Source organism: Eleutherodactylus coqui, chromosome 1, assembly GCF_035609145.1.
Source record: "Eleutherodactylus coqui strain aEleCoq1 chromosome 1, aEleCoq1.hap1, whole genome shotgun sequence".
Lineage (NCBI taxonomy): Eukaryota > Metazoa > Chordata > Amphibia > Anura > Eleutherodactylidae > Eleutherodactylus > Eleutherodactylus coqui.
Genome location: NC_089837.1, coordinates 306106989 through 306132166, shown reverse-complemented (window position 1 = coordinate 306132166; position 25178 = coordinate 306106989). Strand labels below are relative to the sequence as shown.

At 41.3% G+C, this 25178-nt stretch overlaps 1 protein-coding gene across 1 annotated transcript in view; it reads right to left on the bottom strand.

Annotated features, from left to right (window-relative positions):
- Window positions 1–7845: 7845 nt before the first annotated feature.
- EPHA10 (EPH receptor A10) overlaps window positions 7846–25178 on the bottom strand; it is a 720654-nt gene continuing 703321 nt past the window's right edge. Inside the window, exons 18-19 of the mRNA XM_066574828.1 lie at window positions 9247–9411; window positions 7846–7960 (exon numbers count right to left, since the gene is read on the bottom strand). Of these exons, the coding sequence (XP_066430925.1) occupies window positions 7846–7960; window positions 9247–9411 (280 nt within the window). The remainder of the gene's footprint in view (window positions 7961–9246; window positions 9412–25178) is intronic.

Sequence of the window (25178 nt, the reverse complement as noted above, 5' to 3'; positions counted from 1 at the left end):
GCACCAGTTCTCAAATGAGCATCCAGGACTAAAATGAATATACAGAAAATTTAAAATTGGTCCTATGCTCATAGGGAATTGTATAGTAAGCAAAGAGAAAGATGAAACTTACTATTGTGGGAGGTCTCCATCCTTAAGACATTCCAACTGGATTTCAGACTGAAGAAAGTTGTTTTTTTCCAGAGACTTCAAGTAAAGGTTTTCATTAGTCCATAAATACATACAAACATGCATGCATGCATTAAAAATATACAAGGGTCACAGATGCAATGCATTTCAGGGCTATATCCAGCCCCTTTCTTATGCATACCTGTTCTTAGTTCCCTTTTATAGTGATATGCTTAATGTTTTAGACTGGCAGTCATGCAATGACCATTGCATCTGTGACCTCTGTATGTTTTTAATGTATGCATGTTTGTAAGTATTTATGGACAATAAAAACCCTTACTTGAAGCCTCTGGTAAGAACTAACTTTCTTCAGCCTGAAATCCAGTTGGGAGGTCCCAAGGACAAAGAGCTCCTGCAATAGTAAGTTTTGTCTTTCTCTTTGCTTACTATTCAAAGCCTTATGAGCATAGGACCAATTTTTAATTTTCTGCACATTCAACTTTGATACCAATAATATGGAATGTGAAAGGTAGTATCATGTTAGGAGATAGCTAGAAAGTTTTGGAGGAATACCTTAAAGATATCAAGGGATGGTTATGCATAATATTTTGGAAGTGAGAGGGACAAATGGACTTTAGGTAATAATAGGGGTGGTCAATCCGTCTATCCATTCTTGTTTGGGCTATATACAATATATCAAACCTATTATGTGCTAATTTTCTTAGAATTGAATTTTTAAGAAAACAGGAACTGCTAGGCGTTGTATTAACCATTTTATAAATATTCTTAATGTAGGGGAATATCAGAGGACTTGAATTTGCCATACATGTCATCCTGAGAATATATTAACTCATATAGCAAAATAATGTGTTTTTCCTGTGTTCTCTCTGTATTTTAACCTACGTAACCTACATATTCATGACACATTTTTACATATACATATTTGCACATGGAGTAGATAAAAACAATGCGTTGGTTATTCCAATGTATTAAAATGTTCACAGCTAATAATACTATACATTTGTTATTGTTAGCCGTTTAGTCATTCACGACCCTTGGCGACCCTAAAGGCGAGCTCCCTTCATGTTTTTCAGTTTTGCACTGCTTCTTTCAGTTGTCTGATATCCATGCCAGTATCAGCTTTGACAAAACTATACATTATTTTCTTTATTTCTCAGGATTAGGCCTCAATCATATGAGCGCTGCAGCGCACATTAGAGGCGCGCACAGAAAGCGCTTCTATTAGAACCAATGGTTTCCTATAGAAGCATTCACATAAAGGAATTTTAGAAATGCAAAAAGCTTGCACCTTGAAATAGCTGGAATTCACCCATTCATGCGACCTTTATTGCAGTACAGGCGCAATCTTTTTACACACCTATACTGCACGCAAACAGCGCTCTTGTGAACGAGCCCTTAATGTGCAATACTTGCATCAGATTACATGCTCATGTTCTGTAGGAGCTACACCACTTTGGCCACAGAATAAATGCCTTGTGAAGTAGCTTCCAATTTTAGCTTGCTAAGTAACAAATATTGACTGCATAAATAAAAAGCATGCAAGGAATTAAATTACAAATGAGAACCCATGAGTATAGGTCATACAAAATATATGTTATAGTTTAATAATTAAATGACAAGGTGAAAAGGGTTTACTAAAAGGTTTGATGTTAATTGAAAGTAAATTAATAGTTGTGTTAAAGTGACAACTTCAAGTTTAATACAAAATAAATCCTGCTATGCTTTAAGTCAATAGGTGAGATCAATAAAATTACAGCTCTGGGATACACATTATACAGTATTTCTAGTATATCCCCAGAGGATATTTTACTAATTACCACTATCATTAAAATTACAGATAGGGACATTAAATGCCAGTTTTGTCCATTTTGATATCAGTGTTGCTATTTTGATTCACTTTATATTGGTTACTTAATATCTATAAACTATTCCTTAAGTGCTTGTTCATAATTATATGCCTTAGCTATTCTCAGAGAAAGGGTAAAAGGTTTTGTGTAGTGTATCAATTAGATTAAATAATCAACTATTGAGAAAGCAGTACAGTGTCAGTCCCCTATCTGCAATTTAAATTTAGGGAAACTATGGTGAAACCAGTTATCCCTAAAAATATGCATTTATTATGTCTGATGCTACTATGGTCAATTGTAATTCACTGGAAATTAAATATCAAATAGAATGTGTGTGGAATGCTTCATAACAGCTCCATGCACTGAGCTGCTTTCTGCAGGAAGCAGATAGCTCCGTTCCCACTGCAGTGGACAGGCTAGGTATTGCAGGCAAAGTTATGATTCACTTCAATACCTGCAATACCAAGTCTGTCCACTGCAGTGGAAACTCAGCTGTCTGTTTCCTGCAGAAATCATATTTGTGTACGCTCACCAGCCCAGAGAACAGCTTATTGGTGAGGACCCTATGCATCAGAATGTCATCAGTCTACTATTGATGAGCTATCCTCAATATAGACCATCAATAGTCTGAAACTTGACAATCCTTTTAAAAATGTACTGAATGATAGGTAAATTGCAAAATCTTATCCTTGTATAGTTTGCTGTGGTCGCTGAATCTCTTACGGCTGCTTCCTGTAGATGATGTAAGGCTATTGCCAACCAATCTTTTTTGCCCCTACAGCCATCATATATGATTTGAACATTCTCATTTGCATTTTCTTCTGCCTTAGATGTCTGCATGGTGTAAAATAGATGGGTTTAGTTGAGTTTGGTAGGAATAATCTCTTTTGTTTGCTGGAGTTTCTCTTTCACTATTATAGTTTTTTTTATTGCTTTACCCTTTTTTTCGAACTCTTCAGTAACATACAGTTTAATTTGAACAATGTAACAAAGAATTGACCTTCCAATAAACTTCAGATGAAACAAATGGAAACATTTGTTCAGAATAATAACCTGAATATTCAATGACGACTACCTAAAGGGGTTGTGTGATTTCAATATAAGAACTTTTATGCATTGGCATGAGTAAAAATAAAAAAAATAATGCATAGTCACATGTCTTTGGCCTCTTTCCGGGGCAGAGCTAATTGGCTCCCGCTGCTTTGTCTCTGCCCTCAAATTAGAGGCCACAGCAAACTCCTGGCATCATGACAGCCCAGATATGAGAGTTGATGCCAGGAGTTCAGAAGGTGATGCTGCAGCCTCTGATTCACCACAATGGTTTCCTGACTTCCCATGACAGAGAATCGGGACGGAGCAGCGGGAGGGTGGGCTAAGACAGGTGAGTATGCATTATTTTTAACTTTAACTCATGCCCAGCCCATAAATGTTTTTATATTGAAACACAATCTCTATCATATAGTTTAAACATACGTATTAAATTAAAACAAAACTGCATAATGTCGAAAAAAATGATACAATGTAACTATTAAGCGAAGATTGAGCAACCCGTATAAAATGTATTTAGAACATTAAAAATGTTCAGATACATTTAAGTGCCTCGCAATCTGTTTATCTAGATTTTCTAAAAGCATCTGCTTAAAATGAGCTTACATCAACTATGACTGATATTCGATCTCTTTCAAATCCTACCAAGTGAGGTGTACTGTTACATGAATAAAACTATATGTATGCTAAGTGTTTCTCAATACTTATCATAAATTTAAATGTCAACAGGCCAACGGAGGGGGTTCTTTTTATTAATTTGCTATGCAAATTTGAGAAGGAAGTATAGCAGTTGAGCAAACATGCTTTTGTAAGGTTAGCATTCTCTCCCTAAGGTAAATGCAGATTACATCTACTGAATGCATATAAAGCAGGTTTATAGCATATGCTGTGAATGTCAATACTTCACACTGTATTATATTCCTTTTGAAAGCCTAATAATGGGCAACTGTAGGAATATTAAAAGATGTGTGTATACTTTTGAGCAGTTTTGGTGTTTTTTCAAGGCAATAATAACGTTCTGTACAGTATGTGAATGTACAGTACGTTGCATGCTTCCCATAGATATATGATACAGAAAATCATTTAGCAAGTTATGCTTCGGAAACCACTGTAACTAATTGGGAGAAAATGAAATCATTTTTAGACACACAATTGAATTACCAGAACATATAAACTAAAGCCACTCTAGCATGTTAAAAAATATATAGTATACTAATGTAGAGCTGTTAGAACACAGTGGCAGGAAGTATAAGGTCATATGGTCATAGGCAAGGAACCCTTTACCCAATATAACTGCAAAATCTGATATTATTTTCACAGTTATCATCTGAAATAGGCTTTAATATGGATCATGGTAGTTTTTTTTTTAAAGGGTTCTAAATTGACCAGTAATTAATCTGGTGTCCCAGGGCTACTTTCTGTATTTTTCAGGTACTTATCTGCACTAGCTTACATAAAGAGCAGGAATCCTCCATTAGAACTCTATTCCCCCTCTATGTGAAAGTACTGGTTAGTGTGAAATATCTCTACGAGTAGAGATTTTCAGAGAAATCCAGAAACATCATCCCCCAGCAGCTCAGTAAAGGTTGAATTTCAGCTGTCCAAAGATCTCCCAAATGTTTTCTCACTGCTCAGAGATCATTACCAGCATCATCTCCATGACTGGATTTCCAACTTTGGAAGTCTATATGGCAATTTTGAATTAAAATAGGATTTAAGAGTCATTTTCCTCTATTGGGCTAAAGGAATTCCACTACACAGTAAAATAGGCTATTATAACACTATAGTCAACCTAAGTTCTACATAAAAAGACTGGAATTAATTTGTAGTCATGCTGTTAATGAATTTGCCAATGCCTATGTAAGTAGACAGACCTCAGCAGCTATGGTTGCAATATTCCTTTATCTATGGTAAAACTTACATGACATTTTTAATAATGCTGCATTCACACCAATGTAATAGAAGATGAATTGTTGTTAATTATAGCCTCCATTAGGATGAGGCTCGAACAATAACTTAATTTGAAAAGTTCCATCGCATTTCCTGATTTTAACAATTGCATTAGCAAGAAAAAGAGAAATATAATGTACTTTTAATGTTAAGTTTAATAACCCAAAACACTCTATCATTTGACTTTTGCTGGCAGTATAAGAGGTGCTGTTAAATATAATTAAACCCTAAATGAGATTTTCTTGCAAGAAGCTTGGCTTCAATAAAATACATTGTAAGGACAGGCTTCAATTATGAGCCTACTTCTTAGAAGGAGAGTTTAAAGAAGCATTAAGGAATTTTTTATCGGTGCCTACACTTGTAAACCCCATTAAGTGGTACATATTGTCAGGGATTCTCTTACCAGGTGCTTTATTCAAGAAGGATCAGCTCCGGTCCTGGTCGTCAGTAAATTTTGTGACCCTTGCCAAACCCAAATCCCACAACATCTGCTGTGTCAATCGGATGTTATTCGTTCAATACAAGTCCATGAGAATTACATAGAGATTCTCATAAACCTGTGTAGGGAAACAGACTTACTGTCCACACAGCAGACAATTCAGATTGCCCGTGAGGGGTCACTTTATCTAATGGCATTGATGCTTCTACAATAAAGTGCTAGATAAGACTATTCCTAATAGTATATATTAGTGGAGGACCAATTAAAAAAAAAACAGTATTTTTTGTTTAAATAGACGAAGGACATGGCTATGACAGGTAAGTTTTTGCCTATAAATGACCTAGAATAGTCCATTCCATACCAATACATAGAAAAAATATTTACTTTGTGGAATCATTTTGGTCATGAGCACAGTCAGCTAAATTAGAGGATGAACAAGGTTAGCTGGCTTCTGAACAGGAGGTTATTTTCATTTGTGAATTGGGTTTCCTTATGGGATATACATGGCTATGTAAACATTTTACTATGCTTTTGGATCCTAGATCACAGCAGTCAAATATGTGCTGGTAGTTAATAACATATTATGAAATTCTCGACACAAATGTGTTTTGTTTATGTTTTCTTTGCATGTTTTGCTTTTTAACCCCAGTTAGTAAACACAACCTGATCTTTAATTGTGGAAATGTTGTAGTTGATGCAACATCTATAGATGTCAATTCTGCAACAAAAAAAAAATCCTCAACTGCTGGTATGGCATGTGTTTTTTAGATTCTTTTGATAAGTTTTATATTACATTATTTGATGCATTTCCATAGTAATTGTAAAATGTCCCTGTATGGCAGACAGTTAAGAAACCAACACTGTAGTGGTGTACATCTAAAGTGGCAATCTTGTCGTCACCTTTAGAAATTAATTGAAGTCATGACTTCTATATTTCAACAAATTATTTGAGTCATTTTCCAAACTGTTGTTACTTAATTGCAGGGAGCTCATTCATGTTGGCAGAGAGATGTGGTGCCATATGTATTTTTTAAGACTGTAAGATTATATCAAGCACTCCCTATTTGTTCAAGTGCTATGAATCACCCTTATGCTCCACTAAGAACAGGTACTCTTTCTTCTTAATTATACTGGAGGAATAGAATCACAAGTGGCAGTCAGAAAAGGGAGCCAGTCAACCAGCACTTTCCTTGCACATAAAAGTAGATAGGTTAAAAACAACACATTCCAAATTAAATTGAGTTATTGGCAGAAAGAAGAGCGAAGACCTTAACCCTATGGGACACAGCTATTATCATTCATATGCGAGTACGAAGAAAACTGTTATGGATCAGTTTCAGTTAAATTTCTCATCAGTAGCCATTTACTCAATGAATGAATGAATTAACTTTTTTCCTCGTAAAGGTGACAAGGAACACATTAAATACAATAGTATTCTGTATCAACACATTGGGAATAAGAAGTTGTCAGGCATACCCTGTCTGAAAAACCATTTGGCTGCAGCAATATCTTCTTACAGGTGCAATGCCATACGCTATAAATGTCAGACACTCATACTTTTTAATTAATTTCCTTTCACATCAACCATCCTGTGTATGCTTAAAAGGCTTTATAGCTATATTATTGTCTTTTTTCCTGTTATGCTTGCCTCATTCTCCATTTCACCTCCCCACTGATAGAAACTGTCAGACAAACCTTTGCAAAGTAAGCGATTGCTCACATTGAACTTCAGCTACAAGACAAATTGCACCACTTCAGCTTCATCGCATTTGCCCCATGAGAGAGATGCCATCATTTAATGCCGCCAAGGAAAAAGTGCTTAGTAAGGAGGAGAAAAGAAAAAGACTAGCACTTTCTGCACCAAACACATATCACTTGGACACTTGATCTGGTATAAAAAAAGTCTTTTTTTTTCTTTTACATTCTGTAAAAATAAAAGCTATTTATGGGAAATCAGTACAACACGGTTGCTGTTAGAAAAATACTTAAGTACTTAAAGTTAATGGAGTAGTTGGCACCACAATATTACAACAATGTACCCCATGTAAAAAGAAGTGCACACGCTTCCAGCTCACCCTGTATGCCTATGCATCATACAGACACTTGGCCATGTTAAAGGCTGCTAAAATGTGCCCAGAGTTGCAGTCTATGGCTGGATTATGGATACACAGCCAGGTTTCACATCTTCTCATTGAAAGAGATTAAATCTTCTTTGTGACTGTGCTGTCTTCACCCATTGGATATCCGCATGGCAATTTTCACAATTTCTTTCAGGGATTTAAGAAAGGATTTGACACCAGTGTAATCCTATATTTATTTGCCTCCTCTTATATGTTTCCCTTTTTCTGCTCATGTTTCTTGGCCAGATATGGGGGCTGCACAGCTCTCCCTTTGGATTTTTCAGTCTCAGAGCTTGTCTTGTGTTCTTGCATGTCACACCTGCACTCCCCGTCCATGCATTTGTATAACTTGAGCACGTAAGGTCTGAATGCCACTCAGAATAGTTTTCTGATGTTCCACAGATGTGATTCCTAGACTCATGACATCCCTGCAAAAAAGAAGAAAAAGATGCACACACAACTAGTATGATTGTCATGTTATCAACTGGCTTCTTGTTACCTCATTAGTTGAACTATTTTAGTTTTCACAAAAACATTGTTACCATTATGTTGTACTAAGTAATACAATTTTACCACATTTGCATCTTAAATTAAATGTTTTATCAGATTAAAATGTTCATCAAGGTATATGAACTAGAGTATACTAAACATTGCAAAGGTGCAGGATAGTAATAATCACAAAACATGATGAAGAATAAGGCCTCATGTCTACAGGCAGGTTGGATTCCTTATGCGGGAGCCTGCAGTGGAATCCGATCCTGCCCACGGCTGGTGACCCTGCGTACCTGTGCCTGTCTTATTTTTTCTGTACTGCAGATATGTGCGGAAGTGCCGGCTGGTGCGCCAGCACAGATGCGCAGTACAGTTTTATGTTTAAACTCCTGCTTTCCAGCGGAATCCGCAGCCCGTCTGTAATGTCAATTGCGGACGGGCCACACATTGGACTACTTCTGTTGACTTCAATGAAAGCTGTCTGCTTCGAATTTGCACTAAAATGGAGCATGCTATGATTTATTTTCCACATATGGAATCTGGAAAACAAGTCCACATGTGTAAATTGAAGTGCAGTCGCCCGTGCTTCCCCATGGGTGGCTTGAACTGTGGATCTTCTGCGTGGGGCAAATCAAATCAGCCCGTGGACATTGGGCCTTAATGAAATCCTTGTCAGGACAGTCCATTTAATAAGAGCACTAAATTATCATGGCTTGTGTCGGATATAAGAACACAGCCTTAAAAATCAGTTTGGAAGTCAGCCTCAGTAACTATATAAGTCACTAGCCTAGCTTCTCTTACATGCAGGGAGGAGTCTTTAAATTTTTCAATTAATTAACAAGACCAAATTAAAATAAACAAAGTACAGTAAAACTTTTCTAAAAGGCAATAGAATTGACAAGATCAACCGTAATCTACACTATTTCAGAGACTTATTTCTATCAGTAAAGGTAAAATTTCTTGATTGGAATATTTCAATTATTTACTATTTTACTTTCAGAATCACTAATGTAAATTGGTAGGGCTATGAGACTCTACAGTTTTCCTGAACATTGAACACTTGTCCATAATATATTCATGTGCATCTACGTAAGGTATGCCTAAATTATAATTTATGGAACTTTTTTGGAAGTATTCACAAGGATATTATTAGCTGCTGCTGTTCATTAGATTATTTTATTAAAGAATGACATTACAAGTATTACCACAAAGAACAACTTACTGAACTGTCATCCTGGCCACTGACTCCAGATAGCAATAACCTGCTGCTGTGAAGTTATCCTTGTATCTCTCCATTTCAATGGCCTCCAGCCATTCTCCCACTGAACTAAATGAAGGGAATGATGTAAAAGTCCGCTCAATTAATGGAATGGAAGTACTCAGTGATCTACAAAATAGAGAGGCACAATCAATTATACAGTTAGTTTTAGGAATCATAGCACGAAATGTTCATAGATTATTTTATGTTAGTTTTTATTGATTTGTAAAGGCATCAAAATATCCCATTAACATCCTCAAGCAGAAGGCAGTAAATAGGCTTGTAGCTAATCATAGTGAAGGCTGAAAGTTTTAAAAAGAGGGAAGTGCACTAGCATCTGTGGCAATTCTAGATGTATTTTTGTTTTTGTAAAGGCATTAATTTTTCTAAGTAATTAAAGAAATAAGAACTTAGAATCAGCTTGTAAGAAAATGTTTAGCAGTAGAGCTGGAAGATGACAGAAAAAAGCAACACAATGTGTGCTTGCCTTGATCAGTCTCATTTTGCTAAATCGAATTGGATGTGTCCAAATCGATTTCTGGCGAAATTCGCAGGGAAATAGAATTTCCCATAATGCCTGGTACAGAGGTCAGCTTGCAGCCAATCGGCAGCCAAGGCTACTTGATGATGTCACCAAATAGGTCCTAGATCTCGCATATGGGCAGCAGTTTCATTGGATATCTGCATCACATGACCTAGTCATATAAAACATAAGAACAGTGTAGCCAGTGGCTATTTTACAACTGAGCATAAGACAGAAAAGCAGCATAATATTCATATGCCTATATTAAATGTGGTCTGTTTCTAAGGACAGATATTCTACAGAGGATATATTCATGTTGGTGTGACAGCTTGTATAAAAGCATAGAAGTTAAATGGGGTTGTATTGGAGGGACCTGAGAAAGAGACTGCACCACGTGTATGCCTATACAAAACATGGTCAGTACATTAGGAGAGGGTATTATATTCTTGCTGCTGTCACTGTATATAGCAGCAAAGCAGATATATAAAGTACACTTTGGCACATGGAATATTGCAGTTCTCTTTTTGTGGCCATAGATGTTGTTCAAAGTCATGGGTCTGGCCACTCTGGGTAATTTGCACGCTTTTCATAGCTAGCAGTAGGATGAGGGGAATTAAATTATACTGCGCAAAAAAGAGACAGTTTAAAACATACAATCTATGCTGTGTACAGCCTTCTAAATCACATATTGTGCCATCCAGGGAATGCAACTCATTTAGTTGTTGGTTGAATATAAAACAAAAAATACAGGAAAACTGAAAATACATAAAGTGTGTGTGTCAGCGGTTTCAATCGTTCAAAAATGCGAGTCTGGCTGCTATAAATTATTTGCAGGCCTAACGCAGCCATCAGTGGTTTTCTGCAAAATACAAAGTTAGCTGAAACATTATATAAAAGTACAATAAAAATTATACAAAAAAAGAACCAAGCAAAACAAATATTAAAAAAGGAAAGATGAATAAAGCAAGTGGAACGTGCTAGTAGTGATGGAGGTGGTAGAGTATGGGCAAAGTTAGCACTTCCTGTGGTTCACACCAAAGCAATAGCTTCATGTTCTGTGGTAGGCTTGCAGCAGGAGGAGGAGATGCTGAGCAGGAGATCACGTGGGTTTAGCAGCAAGGTCACATGGGCCGGTGTTATTAGAGGCAATCAATGTTACTAAAATTTTGGCTTCAAAAACAGCCTTGCTCGAAATCGGCCATAGTAGATGTCAATGCTAGTAGAGGTTTTACTGCATTATAAAACCCACAAATCTATACTTGCACCTTATTTAGTAAGGTTATTTAATGAGGTTATAGAAATAAGATCTTTGCCTACAAAAATGTTAAGCATCATAATTATGACTGGAGATGAGCGAATGTACTCGTCCAAGCTTGATACTCGTTCAAGTATTAGGGTACTCGAGAGGCTCGTTACTCGAGACGAGCACCACGCGGTACTCCAGTCAATTCCATTTCCTTCCCTGCATGTTTTGCGCCATTTTCTGGCCAATAGACATGCAGGGAAGGCATTACAACTTCCTCCTGCGACGTTCCAGCCGTATCCCACCCCCCTTCAGTGATGGGCTGGCGAGATCAAGTGACCGCCGAGTATATAAAGCAGCCCCGCCTGCTGCTCGCCTCAGACACACGCTGGCAGAGATTAGGGAGAGTGCTACTGGTGCTATAGGGAGAGTGTTAGCGTCTTCAAGAACCCCAACGGTCCTTCTTAGGGCCACATCTGACCGTGTGCATTACTGTTGTGGCTGGCTGGGAGCAGTTTTGCACAAATTTTTTTTTTTCATCTCGGGCTGTGCAGGCCATTACAGCTGTAGCGTTCACAGTCTGCAGTCTATTATACAGCGTATAGGGAAAGTGCTACTGAGATACAGAAAATGGTAGTGTAGGATCCTGTCTACAAGAACCCCAACGGTCCTTCTTAGGGCTACCTCTGACCGTGTGCATTACTGTTGTGGCAGCTGGGAGCAGTTTTGCACTTTTTTTTTTTCATCTTGGGCTCTGCAGACTATTGCGTTGTCAGTCTGCAGCCAACTATACAGAGTATAGGGGCAGTAGTGGTCAGGCATGGACAGTGGTAGTGTAGAATCCTGTCAACAAGTACCCCAAAAAAGCTCCCCCTTAGGGCTACCTGTGAGCCTGTGCATTACTGATGTAGTGGCTCACTATTAGCCAGCCAGGCCTTTCTGCAGCCTAGTGTATAATTTTTTCGTCCCACAGTGTGCGTTACATAACCGCTGTGACCCTCCAAGTACAGGCAAATAATTGCCTAATTTTTTACACCGCTCTGTGCGTCCCGTCAACTTTACGCACAGCGTACGGCCACAGCCGCTGATAGAGGGAAAGACATATACACGCTATCTAGGCTCCTGTTTTTTTTTTCAAAAACATTTGAAAAAAAAATCCTCCTTAGAGCTACCTGTGTGCGTGTGCAGTACAACTCCTAGTGGCTGCTAGGAGTTGTAGTGGCTCACTATTAGCCAGCTAGGCCTTTCTGCAGCCTAGCGTATAATTTATTTGGCCTACAGGGTGCGTAACATAACCGCTGCCAGCCTCCAGGTGCAGGCAAATAATTGCCTAATTTTTTACAACGCTCTGTGTCTGCTGTATTTGAAATACACTATGCTTAGGGGTAGGGGTAGGCCTAGAGGACGTGGCTGTGGACCAGGTGAGGACGCCGAGGTCCAAGTGAGGGTGTGGGCACAGGCCGAGTTCCTGGTCCAGGTGAATCGCAGCCGGCTGCTGCGGGATTAGGAGAGAGGCAAGTTTCTGGGGTCCCCAGCTTCATATCACAATTTATGGGTCCACATGCTAGACCTTTATTACAAAATGAGCAATGTGAGCAGGTCCTGTCGTGGATAGCAGAAAATGCATCCAGCAATGTATTGACCACCCAGTCTTCTACGCCGTCCACTGCTGCAACTTTGAATCCTCTTGCTGCTGCTCCTCCTTTCTCCCAGCCTTCTCACTCCATGAAAATGACACATTCTGATGAGCAGACAGACTCCCAGGAACTGTTCTCGGGCCCCTGCCTTGATTGGGAAAAAATGGTTCCTCTCCCACCTGAGGAATTTGTCGTGATCAATGCCCAACCTTTGAAAAGGTGAGGAGAGATCTTCAGAGGGGGAGGCAAGTGCAGCAGCAGGACAGGTTGGAAGAGGCAGTGGGGTGGCTAGGGGTAGAGGCAGGGCCAGAGTGAAGACTCCCCCAACTGTTTCCCAAAGCACTCCCTCGCGCCAAGCCACCCTGCAGAGGCCTAGGTCTTCAAAGATGTGGATGTTTTTCAGTGAGAGCGTGGACGACCGACGTGCAACCTGTGTCGCGCCAAGATCAGCCGGGGAGCCACCAGTACCAGCCTCACCACCACCAGCATGCACAGGCATATGATGGCCAAGCACCCCATGAGGTGGGACGAAGGCCGTTCACCGCCTCCGGGTCGCACCACTGCCTCTCCTGTGCCCCAACCTGCCACTCAGATCCAACCCCCCTCTCAGGACACAGGCACGAGCGCCTCCCGGCCTGCACCCACACCCTCACCTCCGCTGTCCTCTGCCCCATCCAGCAATGTCTCTCAGCGCAGCATCCAGCTGTCGCTAGTGCAAGCCTTGGAGCGCAAGCGCAAATACGCCGCCATGCACCCGCACGCTCAAGCTTTAAACGTGCACATTGCCAAATTGATCAGCCTGGAGATGCTGCCGTACAGGCTTGTGGAAACGGAGGCTTCCAAAAACATGTTGGCAGCGGCGGGCCCATGCTATTCGGTCCCCAGTCGCCACTATTTTTCCCGGTGTGCCGTCCCAGCCCTACACCAGCATGTCTCCCGCAACATCAATCGTGCCCTCACCAACGCGGTTACTGGGAAGGTCCACTTAACCACGGACACGTGGACAAGTACTGGCGGGCAGGGCCCCTATATCTCCCTGACGGCACACTGGGTGAATTTGGTGGAGGCTGGGACCGAGTCAGAGCCTGGGACCGCACACGTCCTACCCACACCCACAATAGCGGGTCCTTCCTCGGTTCGGGTATCTGCGGCGGTCTATGCCACCTCCTCTAAACCCTCCCCCTCCTCCTCCTCCTACGCAACCTCTACTTCTCAATTAAGAAATGTGAGCAGCACGTCGCCAGCAGTCGGTGTGGCGTGGCGCAGCAGCACAGTGGTGGGCAAGCGTCAGCAGGCCATGCTGAAACTACTCAGCCTAGGTGACAAGAGGCACACGGCCGCCGAGCTGTTGCAGGGTCTGACTGAGCAGACCGACCTCTGGCTTTCGCCGCTGAGCCTCCAACTTGGCATGGTCGTGTGTGACAACGGCCGTAACCTGGTGGCGGCTCTGCAGCTCGGAAGCCTCACACACGTGCCATGCCTGGCCCACGTCTTCAATCTGGTGGTTCAGCGGTTTCTGAAAAACTACCCACACTTGTCAGACCTGCTTGGTAAGGTGCGCTGCGTCTGCGCACATTTACGCAAGTCCACCACAGACGCTGCCACCCTGTGGACTCTGCAACATCGGTTTAATCTGCCAGAGCACCGGCTGCTGTGCGACATGCCCACACGGTGGAATTCTACGCTCCACATGTTGGCCAGGCTGTCTGAGCAGCGTAGAGCTATAGTGGAATACCAACTCCAGCATGGGTGGCGTAGTGGCAATCAGCCTCCCCAATTCTTTACGAAGGAATGGGCCTGGATGGCAGACATCTGCAGGGTCTTCAGAAACTTTGAGGAGTCTACCCAGATGGTGAGCGGCGATGCTACAATCATTAGCGTCACCATTCCTCTGCAATGCCTGCTGAGAAGTTCGCTGCAAAGCATAAAGGCTGACGCTTTGCGGTCGGAACAGGAGACGGGGAAAGAGAGTATGTCGCTTGATAGTCAGAGCACCCTCATGTCTATATCTCAGCGCGTTTTGGAGGAGGAGGAGGTGCAGGAGCAGGAGGAGGAGGGGGAAGAGACAGCTGGGCCCACTGCAGAGGGTACCCGTGCTGCTTGCCTCCCATCTGTTCAGTGTGTATGGCCTCTGAACGAGGAGGAAGAGAATCCTGAAAGTGATCTTCCTAGTGAGGACAGCCATGTCTTGTGTACTGGCACCCTGGCACACATGGCTGACTTCATGTTAGGCTGCCTTTCTCGTGACCCTCGCGTTACACGCATTCTGGCCACTACGGATTACTGGGTGTACACCCTTCTCGACCCCCGGTATAAGGAAAACCTTTCCACTCTCATTCCTGAAGAGGAAAGCGGTTCGAGAGTGATGCAATACCACAGGGCCCTAGTGAACAAACTGATGGTAAACTTCCCATCTGACAGCGCTAGCAGCAGAAGGCGCAGTTCTGTGGGCCAAGTAGCAGGGGAGGCGCGGAGATCAGGCAGCATGTTCAGCGCAGCAGGGGAACACTGTCCAAGGCCTTTGCCAGCTTTATGGCTCCCCAGCAAGGCTCCGTCACCACTCCCCAGTTAAGGCTAAGTCGGAGGGAGCACTGTAAAAAGATAGTGAGGGAGTATGTAGCCAATCGTACCACCGTCCTCCGTGATGCCTCTGCTCCATACAACTATTGGGTGTCAAAGCTGGACACGTAGCACGAACTTGCGCTGTATGCCCTGGAGGTGCTGGATTGCCCTGCCGCTAGCGTCTTGTCAGAGAGGGTGTTTAGTGCAGCTGGGGAATCATCACGGACAAGCGTACCCGCCTGTCAACTGACAGTGCTGACATGCTTACATTCATAAAGATGAACAAAGCCTGGATTTCCCCAGACTTCTCTTCTCCACCGACGGAGAGCAGCGGAACCTAAAGATTCTTTTCGCTGCAACCGCAGATAAAAGCACTCTTCTCTGTCACCGGTAAAACGGGGCATTTAGCTTTGTCAATCTGTCTCTGGCATTAGTCCTCCTCCTGCTTCTCCTCCAGAAACAACATGTCATCGCGCTGACTGGTCAATTTTTCTGTGGCCCAAAAGGCTCATCTACATCTACCAATGTTTTTACAATTTTTCTAAGTTTCATAAGTATTGAGACTGTAACATGAACCAATTGTTTCAACAGGGCTGCCTACAGGCTCTGTTACAAATTAAGCAACAGTGAGCTGTATCTTTAAAAAATGTTTAGGGGTTTCACCTGCCCTCTCGGTTGATAAATTTTTCATAGGTACAATTGTACTCTTGGTACACTAATTTTTGGGGCCCACGCCTACACTCTTATCCAACTAATTTTTCCGGCCTTCGCCTACGCTCATGGTATCCCAATGTTTCAGAGGTTGGCCTATAATATTACTACAGAAATTTTACTGGGGTCTGCATGCCTATACTTCTGCTACAAGAAAGTTACAGGGGTCTTCCTATACTGCTGCCACAAGGATGTTACTGGGGTCTGCCTATACTGCTGCCACAAGGATGTTACTGGGGTCTGCCAATACTGCTGCCACGTTAATGTTACAGGGGTCTGCCTATACTTCTGCAACAGAAATGTTACTGGGATCTGCCTAGACTGTTACTACAGAAATGTTACTCGGCTCTGTCTATACCGTTACCACAGAAATGTTAGTGGGGTCTGTCTATACTTCCGCCACGTTAATGTTACTGGGGTCTGCATATACTTCTGTTACAAAAATGGTACTGGCGACAGACATGTTACTGGGGTCTGCCTTTACTTCTACAGAAATGGTACTGGGGTCTGCCTATACTGCTGCTACAAAAATGTTAGAGGGGTCTGCATATACTGCTGCTACACAAATGTTACAGGGGTCTGCCAATACTGCTGCTACATAAATGTTACAGGGGTCTGCCTATACTTCTGCTAATGAAATGTTACTGGGGTCTGCCTATACTTCTGCTAATGAAATGTTACTGGGGTCTGTCTATACTGTTACTACAGAAATGTTACTGGGGTCTCCCTAGACTTCTGCCACATAACTGTTACTGGGTTCAGCTTATACCTTTGCTACAGGAATATTACAGGGGTCTGTGTATAGTATGGCTGCACTGAGTCTTCCCATCGTGGTGTTCTACCTATCTGGCCCAAAAAACAACCCAGACTGACTAGGGCATGGCGTGTGGGCCGAAGCCAACATGTATTTCCTCTCACGTAACCGCAGCTATCCGGGCACTGCAATGGGATTTCTTTCTGTACCGTCTGTGTGTTCCTTCTTGCCACCCATGCTGCAGGTGCAAACAGCATGTAACCCAGGAGAAGAGGCAGCGGTGTGTCCCGCAGGCAGTGATTGTGCCTTGTTTGCAGGTAGTGTGGTGCTTAGCTAAGGTGTGCCTTGCTAATGAGGGTTTGTCCGAAGTAAAAATTGTTAGGGGGGGGGGGCACTCTTGCTGCTATTGTGGCTTAATAGTGAGACCTGGGAACTTCAGATGCAGCCCAGCATGTTGCCCCTCATCTGCCCTATCTGTTTCTGTGTCGTTTCCATCACTTTCGTAGGTTTTGCAGATTTGCACAAATGAAAACCTTAGCGAGCATCGGCGATATACAGAAATGCTCGAGTCGCCCATTGACTTCAATGGGGTTCGTTACTCGAAACGAACCCTCGAGCGTCGCGGAAAGCTTGACTTGAGCAATGAGCACCCGAGGATTTTGGTGCTCGCTCATCTCTAATTGTGACCTTAATGAAAATCACCCAATTCTCCATCTAATTTCAGGCCTATTTCACTGCTCATTAGACATCTGAAATTGTATTAAAAAACTTTGGCAAGCAATTTTTTGATTGAAATGAATTAGGTTTGTTTTATAAAGGGATGTCAAACAATACATGGCACCTTCCACTTTATTGATATTATTTTGTGTGTATTGCTGATGGGTTCAATGTGCATAATCTTCTGGGAATTCAGAGAACTCTATATCAGGCACAGAAACTGATTACTGCCCGTTGGATTTAGCCTGCCTCTCAACAGTGGGAGATTTTGATATAAGGATAAAAGAGGTTATATCTTTGTAGAGGAGGATATATCAAATAAGTATGAGGACTATGGTCCAGTATATAAAATATATAAAATCAGCAGTCAATTTTGAATGTTTATTGCATTGAGTTAGTGAAGGAATGTTGGTAAGATGTAGAGGAGGTGAGGGTGAGAGGTGAGAAGGCAGAAGAGAATTAATCTTTAATGTCTTTATATGTATAATAGATTTTGTTGTACAAGGGGGTGGGGTGAGGACATGATTTTTTTATGTATGGCTACATTTAAATGTATTGTTTGGCCACAGAAATTATGTTTATGTGTGTAAAAATATATAGGAATTATGGGTCAATTTTACAAAATTAGAATTTCAATAAAAAATATCTGATTGCAAACAAAATCAGTTATTTCATGTGTGTATGTCCGGTGAAACGCCTTCTCTGCTCCTAACTGGATGTGTAGAACATATTTGATCAGGTATATTGAGGCTTTTTTAAAAGAGTTGTTAAGTAAGTTTGTCTTTGAGCAACATATTTTTTCATTATTTATGGTGATATATTATTGCCTTTTGCTCAAGTTTATTCTTCAGAAAACTTAATGTACCATTTCCTATCTAATGGAACCTGTCAGGGATGCCCCTTATGCCCAATGATATTTGCATTGGTGATGGAATCCTTTGCCCAGTTGGCATGAATATTTCCCAAATTACAAGATATCAAAATTGATTCTGTGGAACATTGCATCAGACTTTTAGCAGACATGATTCTGTGTTTGGCATCCCCATATACTGCCCTTCTTTGTATTTCCCAAATTATTGAGGAATTTAGTAGTGTCAGTTACTATAAAGGTAATGCTTCAAATCATGAATTCTCAATATGACCACCATCAGTGGTCTGATGGGGCTATCCCAAATATGGGAATTATTCTTACATAATCTATAGTTTGATTCTGTATCATCAGTTTTAATACTCTCATTAGTACCCTTCAAAAGAATATCCTTAGCCATGTAAAAGCTCCTGCTTCCTGGATGTGTCATATAGCTGCTGTCAAAATGTTACCCCTTCCAAAAGTGCTCAATTATTTTAGGAATCTTCCAATCCCTATTCTAAGAAACTACATTCCCTAATTCAAGGTATGTTTATGGATTTTATCTGGAAGCACCAAAGAGCTAGTGTTTCAGTAGATGTTCTGTTCTTTATGGCTTCTGTTGAGTGTCTGAGGTGTCCAAATGCATTGCTTTATTACTAAGCTGATATTTTAGTTCAATGGAAGAGTTAGTGGATAGCCAATTCATCCAAATATTGGGTGAAAATAGAAACTTAATACATTTTGTAATCTTCCCTTCTATTGACTTACAGACTTTTGTATTACTTAGTTAATAGAGATGAGCGAACACGTTCGGCCCCGCCCCTTTTTCGCCCGAACACCGAACTTTGCGAACACTTCAGTGTTCGGGCGAAAAAGTTCGGGGGCCGCCGTGGCAGCGCGGGGGGGGTGCGGCGGGGAGTGGGGGGGAGAGGGAGAGAGAGAGGGCTCCCCCCTGTTCCCCGCTACTGCCGCCCGCGCCGCCGCGCATCTCCCCGCCCCCCGGCGGCACCCGGACCTTTACGCGCGAACACTGCAGTGTTCGGCAAAGCCGGTGTCCGGGTGCGGATGTGTCCGTAACGGACATGTTCGCTCATCTCTATTAGTTAACTTAACTATCCCTACAATGGTAGCAATTCTCATGTGTGAAGAAAAAAACAGTTAATCTCAATATCCTTCCTATGTGATTATCCTCAATCCCACTTAATGTGATTGAGTAGCTTATTCCAAATATTAATTTCACTAATTAGATAAACCGGTATATAGAAAATAGGGGACATATTTGACTTAATTGTACATATTTTTACTAATTTAATCATATCTCCTGAGCCTTTTACATTCTCTATAAAGATTTCCATAAATACTTACAACTAAGATGTTTTATAGCTAAAATTAAACATGATCTGATACTTCCAGTTTCTCAATATGAACAGTTTTTGCCTGATCCAAGGAAAATAAAAAAGGAATCTCTGAAGTATACTCAGCATTTTTATTACATAAAGTATCCTCTAAATTACTTTTCTACCTAAAGTGGTAATATTTTTTTAACTTAACGGTCCTTTTTCTAACTGTGTTAATCATATGGAAACTTTGAGAAAACTTCTGATAGGTTATCTATAATGCCTCATTATATGATATATGCTGATATGCAGAGTTGTTACTTAAAGCTTCTGGGCCCCAATGCAAAATCTGTAACAGGGCCCCCAACTAAAATGCTTTATTCATACTAGTAGGCTTACTATATGGAGAAGAGAGGCCTTATGGGCCCCCTAAGGCTCCTGGGCCCAGGTGCAATCGCATTCCCTATAGTTACGCCCCAGCTAATATGGCAAGTCCCAGATTGGTGCTTTACTTTGTTTGGCGGAGTTGTGGAAGGATTCAGCCCTTCTGGAAAATAGTTCCTGAGGCACTACAGATGATTTTAAATCATGATTTACCTTTTCTGTCTCCATTACTTGGCTGGCTGTAACAGCAGATCCATGGTTAACACATCCTGGTTCTGAACTCAGTTGTCATGCAACATAGTAGGTTGAGTGTCCGTATGTAATTTACAGTGTTCCCGGACCCATCTAGTACTCTGTTCTTGCGAACCTTGCCTCAAGCAGCCTTGTTTCCAATCTGTTCTTAGGGCTCAGTCACACGGGCGCCGATCCGCCTGTGTTTCTGTATGATTCTGACCGCTGCACTGCAGGTGTGACGACTCTCCGTACCGGCCAGAGAAAGAACACATGGCCGGCAATAGAGCTGGTCATGCAGAGAGTCGTCCACACGCGGTGCGGCCATCTTCTCATGCAGAAACACGGGCAGATCAGCACCCGTGTGACTGAGCCCTTAGTGTTAACCCTGAATATGAGCCAGTAGCTTGAGTCCTGGATCTGGCCCACTATCAAGAAACCTGTATCTGAATATCTGAGGTGTTTCAAACTTGTTACTACTCTATGTTCCTGTACCATGTTCTACATTACCAGCATGGCCATGCCCCTGATTTCGGTGCCCCTGATTCCAGACCCTGGCTAGGCCCTTGCTTTAAATCCTTCCCGTTCCATATCATAGCCATGCCTTTTGTGTCTGTGCTCCTGTTTATAGCTTCTGGCCATCACCCTTGTATCCATGTTCCTGGATCCAGCTTTTAATCTTGGCCAATGCTCCTTGTTTCACATTCTGTCCATGCCTCTGGTGTCTGTTCCAGCTCCAAGCCATGTGCCTAATGTCTATGCTCCTGATTCCATCTCTTGGGCATGTACCTGGTGTCTGTGCTTCTTCTTTCAGCTTCTTTCCCTGCCCCTCATGTCTGTGTTGCTGGTTTCAGCTTTTCACTGTGCTGCTATTGCCTGTACTTCTAGCACCAGTTCCTGATTTGTTCTATGTGCTAAGGCTGTTCTCCATGGTTCTGTTCCACGTTCTACATATAGCCTCCCTGGTATTGTTCCATGTTTGCTGTTTCCACAAACCTGTTCCATGCTCTACATGTGGTCTTTCTGCTGTCCTGTTTTCTCTGCTGTGTTTGGCTACCAACTAGAGACAATTCTGGGGACTGAAAACTGGGGATACTCCTGCAGCAAAGTCTGCAATGGGATGCTTGAGATGAACTGCCTGCAAGCGTGTACACCTTACAGGAAATATCCTTGCACTGAGTGTCAGTATTACCTGGACTGAGGGAGTGAAGCCTAAAGCTGTAGTAGAATTAGTAGACATACATTTTACAGATAATTTTCTCTATCAAACTGAATATTTAATGAAAGAAAATGCTTTTTCCATATCATTGATTCTATATATAATTATTTCATGTAGCAGCTGTGCGTTGCCATATACTGTACATATGTTGTTTTTCTTTTCTGCACTGTGATATAGCACAGCCAAGTCATGTTTTCTGTCTCTGTTTTACTCCATGGTTGAAAATCATACTCCAATAGTCAATCACTATGAAAATTATAAAGTTGTAATTATATTAAAAACCGCTATTATATTCCTCTATACAGGAAGCATTTAAATATAATTATATATCAGTATAAAGAATGCAGAAGCATGTTGCTGTAATCTATACAAACCAAACCAACTGCACAGCAAGAAAGGGAACATTTGAGAGGACTGAAGGAAAATGCAGGTATTGTAAAGATCGTGGTATAATCAAAATGTGAGGCATTTCGTGACTGTAAAATAGGATGGAAAATTACATGTTTTAAAGTTGAAGATGCTATCCCATTACATTGGAGAAAGGATTTATTGTTAGGCTTTATAATAATCCATGTAAAAAATGGCCTTGGAAGATGAATAACAAAACCAAATGAACAGTTCTTCATATAATAGGTAGGCCAAGAATAAAAGGTCACTTTCTAAAACTGATCTCCTTAGCAATATGTGTACTAATTGCTATTAAGATGCAAAAATTTAAACAATCCTACAGCTGACCCTACCAACTTTGATCTAAACTGAATTGAACCTCCACTTCAACGATGGAACAGTATTACATTTTCATAGTTGAAGCAATTACTAGCCTTGCTTTCCATGCAACTGCTTGCTGGGAACACATAAAAAACTGAAATTGATTTATGCTACCTGGTAAGATGAATTGCAGCATTCAATAGAAATGTAATTTGGACACTTCTTACCTTTTACAGCACACTTTACACTGACTATATCACCATTTTTTAATAACTCAAACCAAATAGAGGAACATATTACATTTTTCTAATTTGTTTTAATTTTTTGATTGTAGAACTTTTTATTCTGCTTTTTAAACTTGACTATAGGGGCTGTGATCTTGCCTTGGCTCAATTTAATAGCATTTAGAAGATATAGTTTACAGCGATCTTATTGGCCATTCACGTAATTGACAACAGGGAACCCTTTGACTTGTATGGGAGACTGTTCTAGACATGCTCTGTGACGTCTGCTAAGGTCATTTTTCAGGGAGGAGGAGTCTATAGTCACAGCTTATACCAATTGTGAATGGAGGATCCTGTGTTAACTAAATAAATGTATCTATCTTGCAGTGTAAGCCACCTGTGATGTTAAGGCCCATTAACACAGGATGAACTGTCGGGCAAACGATTTCAGACAGCGCAAGAAAGTGAAGGTCGCACCTATGCTGTTAAACAGGAGCGAGTATCGCTGGTTCGCTCACAGCACAGCCAGCATAGAAGCGGAGAGGGCCGGGGAGCGTTCTTTCCTCACCCGCTTCCATTGACTGTAAGCAGACAGTCATTCAGAACTGAATGACTGCTATTTACACTAAACGGCTAGTCGTTCAATTTTCTGCATACAGAAACTGAATGACTGAACAACTGTTATCCAGTCTTTGCATGCATTTACACAGGACGGCTATCATTCAAATATCCGCTGGAGCACGAGTATTTGAACAACTCTGAATGATAATAGTCCAGTATAAATGGGCCTTAAGTGAAGTGACTGCTGCAAAATGTTATCTACAGAACAAAACGTCGTGTGTACACCAAAATGTACCAATAGAAATTACAGGATGTCCCACAAAAAATGAGCCTGTACACAACTATATTGACGGAAAAATAACAAAGTTATGGCTGTTAGAAGATGGCAGCAGAAAATAGTTTTCTGTTATTCCAAAGATGTTTTTTTTTAAATAGTACAGAAAAAAGCTATAAAAATTTGACATCATCATAATCATACTGACCAATAAACTTTCGGCCGTAGTGGCCTTCCTCAAGCGTATAAGCTTGAGGAAGGCGACTACGGCCGAAACATCGCTGTCTATATGATGGGGCAATAAAAGTCTTTGTGCTATTCACATCCATGCATGCTGCCGGCTATTTTTCTTATTGGATTATCACGTGGAATCTGGCTGGTTTGGACTCTGGCCTGGCTTAGCATTTTACCAGCCTGACCCTGAAGTGGTATTATCTGAAGTGCTGCTAGTGGAACTTTTGCGTATTCCTGGACTGACCAATAAACTGTCATGTCATTTTTGCCCAAGTCTGTAAGCCATATGAACAAACCCCTCCCCTAAAGTTGGAGGATTCTTTTTTTGCTTTCCATTTCATTCCACTTAAAATTTTTAAGATTTTTGCAGTACATCATATGGCACATTAAATATTATAATTAAAAAATACAACACAAAAAACAAGCCCTCAGATAGCTATGTTGATAAATAAATAAAAGAGTTATGTTGAAAGTGAGGAGGAGAAACTGAAAAAGTGACACGTCTTAGTGACATTACTGGCTGGAATCGATCAGCCATTAGGGAGCACATATTCAGGTTTCTGAAGCCCCTTACAATAGAATAGTCTGAGAATGTGGCACAGCCATTTTACATACTGGAAACCAAGCAGTAAAGGATCGCACTGGGTTTTTAACAGTACATTCTGCACATATATTAAAATTTCAACTAGAAATGAGAAGGGTGCTTTAGACTGGTGCTACGTGGAAACATTTAGCTGTTTGACTTTCCAATTATTGAGTCACAACTGCAAGAATGCACTCAGTTGCGAATAACTTACATATTCCTCTGGACTAAAGTCATAGTATGGTGGTAAAATTTGAAAATTGCACATTACAAATAGTCTTCATGTAGCCCCAACCTTAGGGCTCATGTCCAAGGGGGGATCGGATTCTGCATGCGGGAGCCCGCAGTGGAATCCAACCCTGCCCGCAGCCGAGGATGCTGCTTACCTGTCTGGGTCTTTTTCTATACTGCAGATAAAGTGCCGTCTGGCATGCCGATGCACATCCGTAGTAGAGTTTTTGTTTTCAAACTCCTGCTTTCCCATGGAATCCACGGCCTATCCACAATGTCAATTGTGGATGGGCCATGGATCGGACGGCTTCCATTGACTTCAATGGAAGCAATCCGTGTGGGAACCACATTGAAATTGAGCATGCTGCGATTTGATTTCCACACTCAAAGCTCAACAAATAGAATCTGCATGCTTTAATTCAGTTGCAGTCGCCCATGTTTCCCTATGGGCATCTTGAACTGCAGATCATCCGCTTGGAGCACGCAATTCAAATTCATCCGTGGACATTGGGCCTTAATCAAATCCTCCTTTTTACATCTATACGTAATGTAATTTATACGAAAAGACAGAGCAGGACATTTTAAAAAGAATAAAATTGACCTAGCTGGACATTCATCAGCTTATCCCCACAGTTAATACAGATCCTCCGGATCAGCCCCCACAATTAATATAGCCAGAGCACTTTCATCCTTGTGCATTTGCTGAAAATCCCAGCTTTCTTTCTGTCCTATTCTTCCTAAGCTGATGAAGTTAGCAAAATGTTACCCAAAAGTATTTGGAGGAGTATGTGTTCCTGTTATTAGATATGCATATTGATGAGTAGAGCACTTGCAGATTACAATACTTGTTTTCTCACTAGACTGAAGTAAACTAGCATTGTAGGAAAATCATTCAAGGATAAGTTTACAGCTC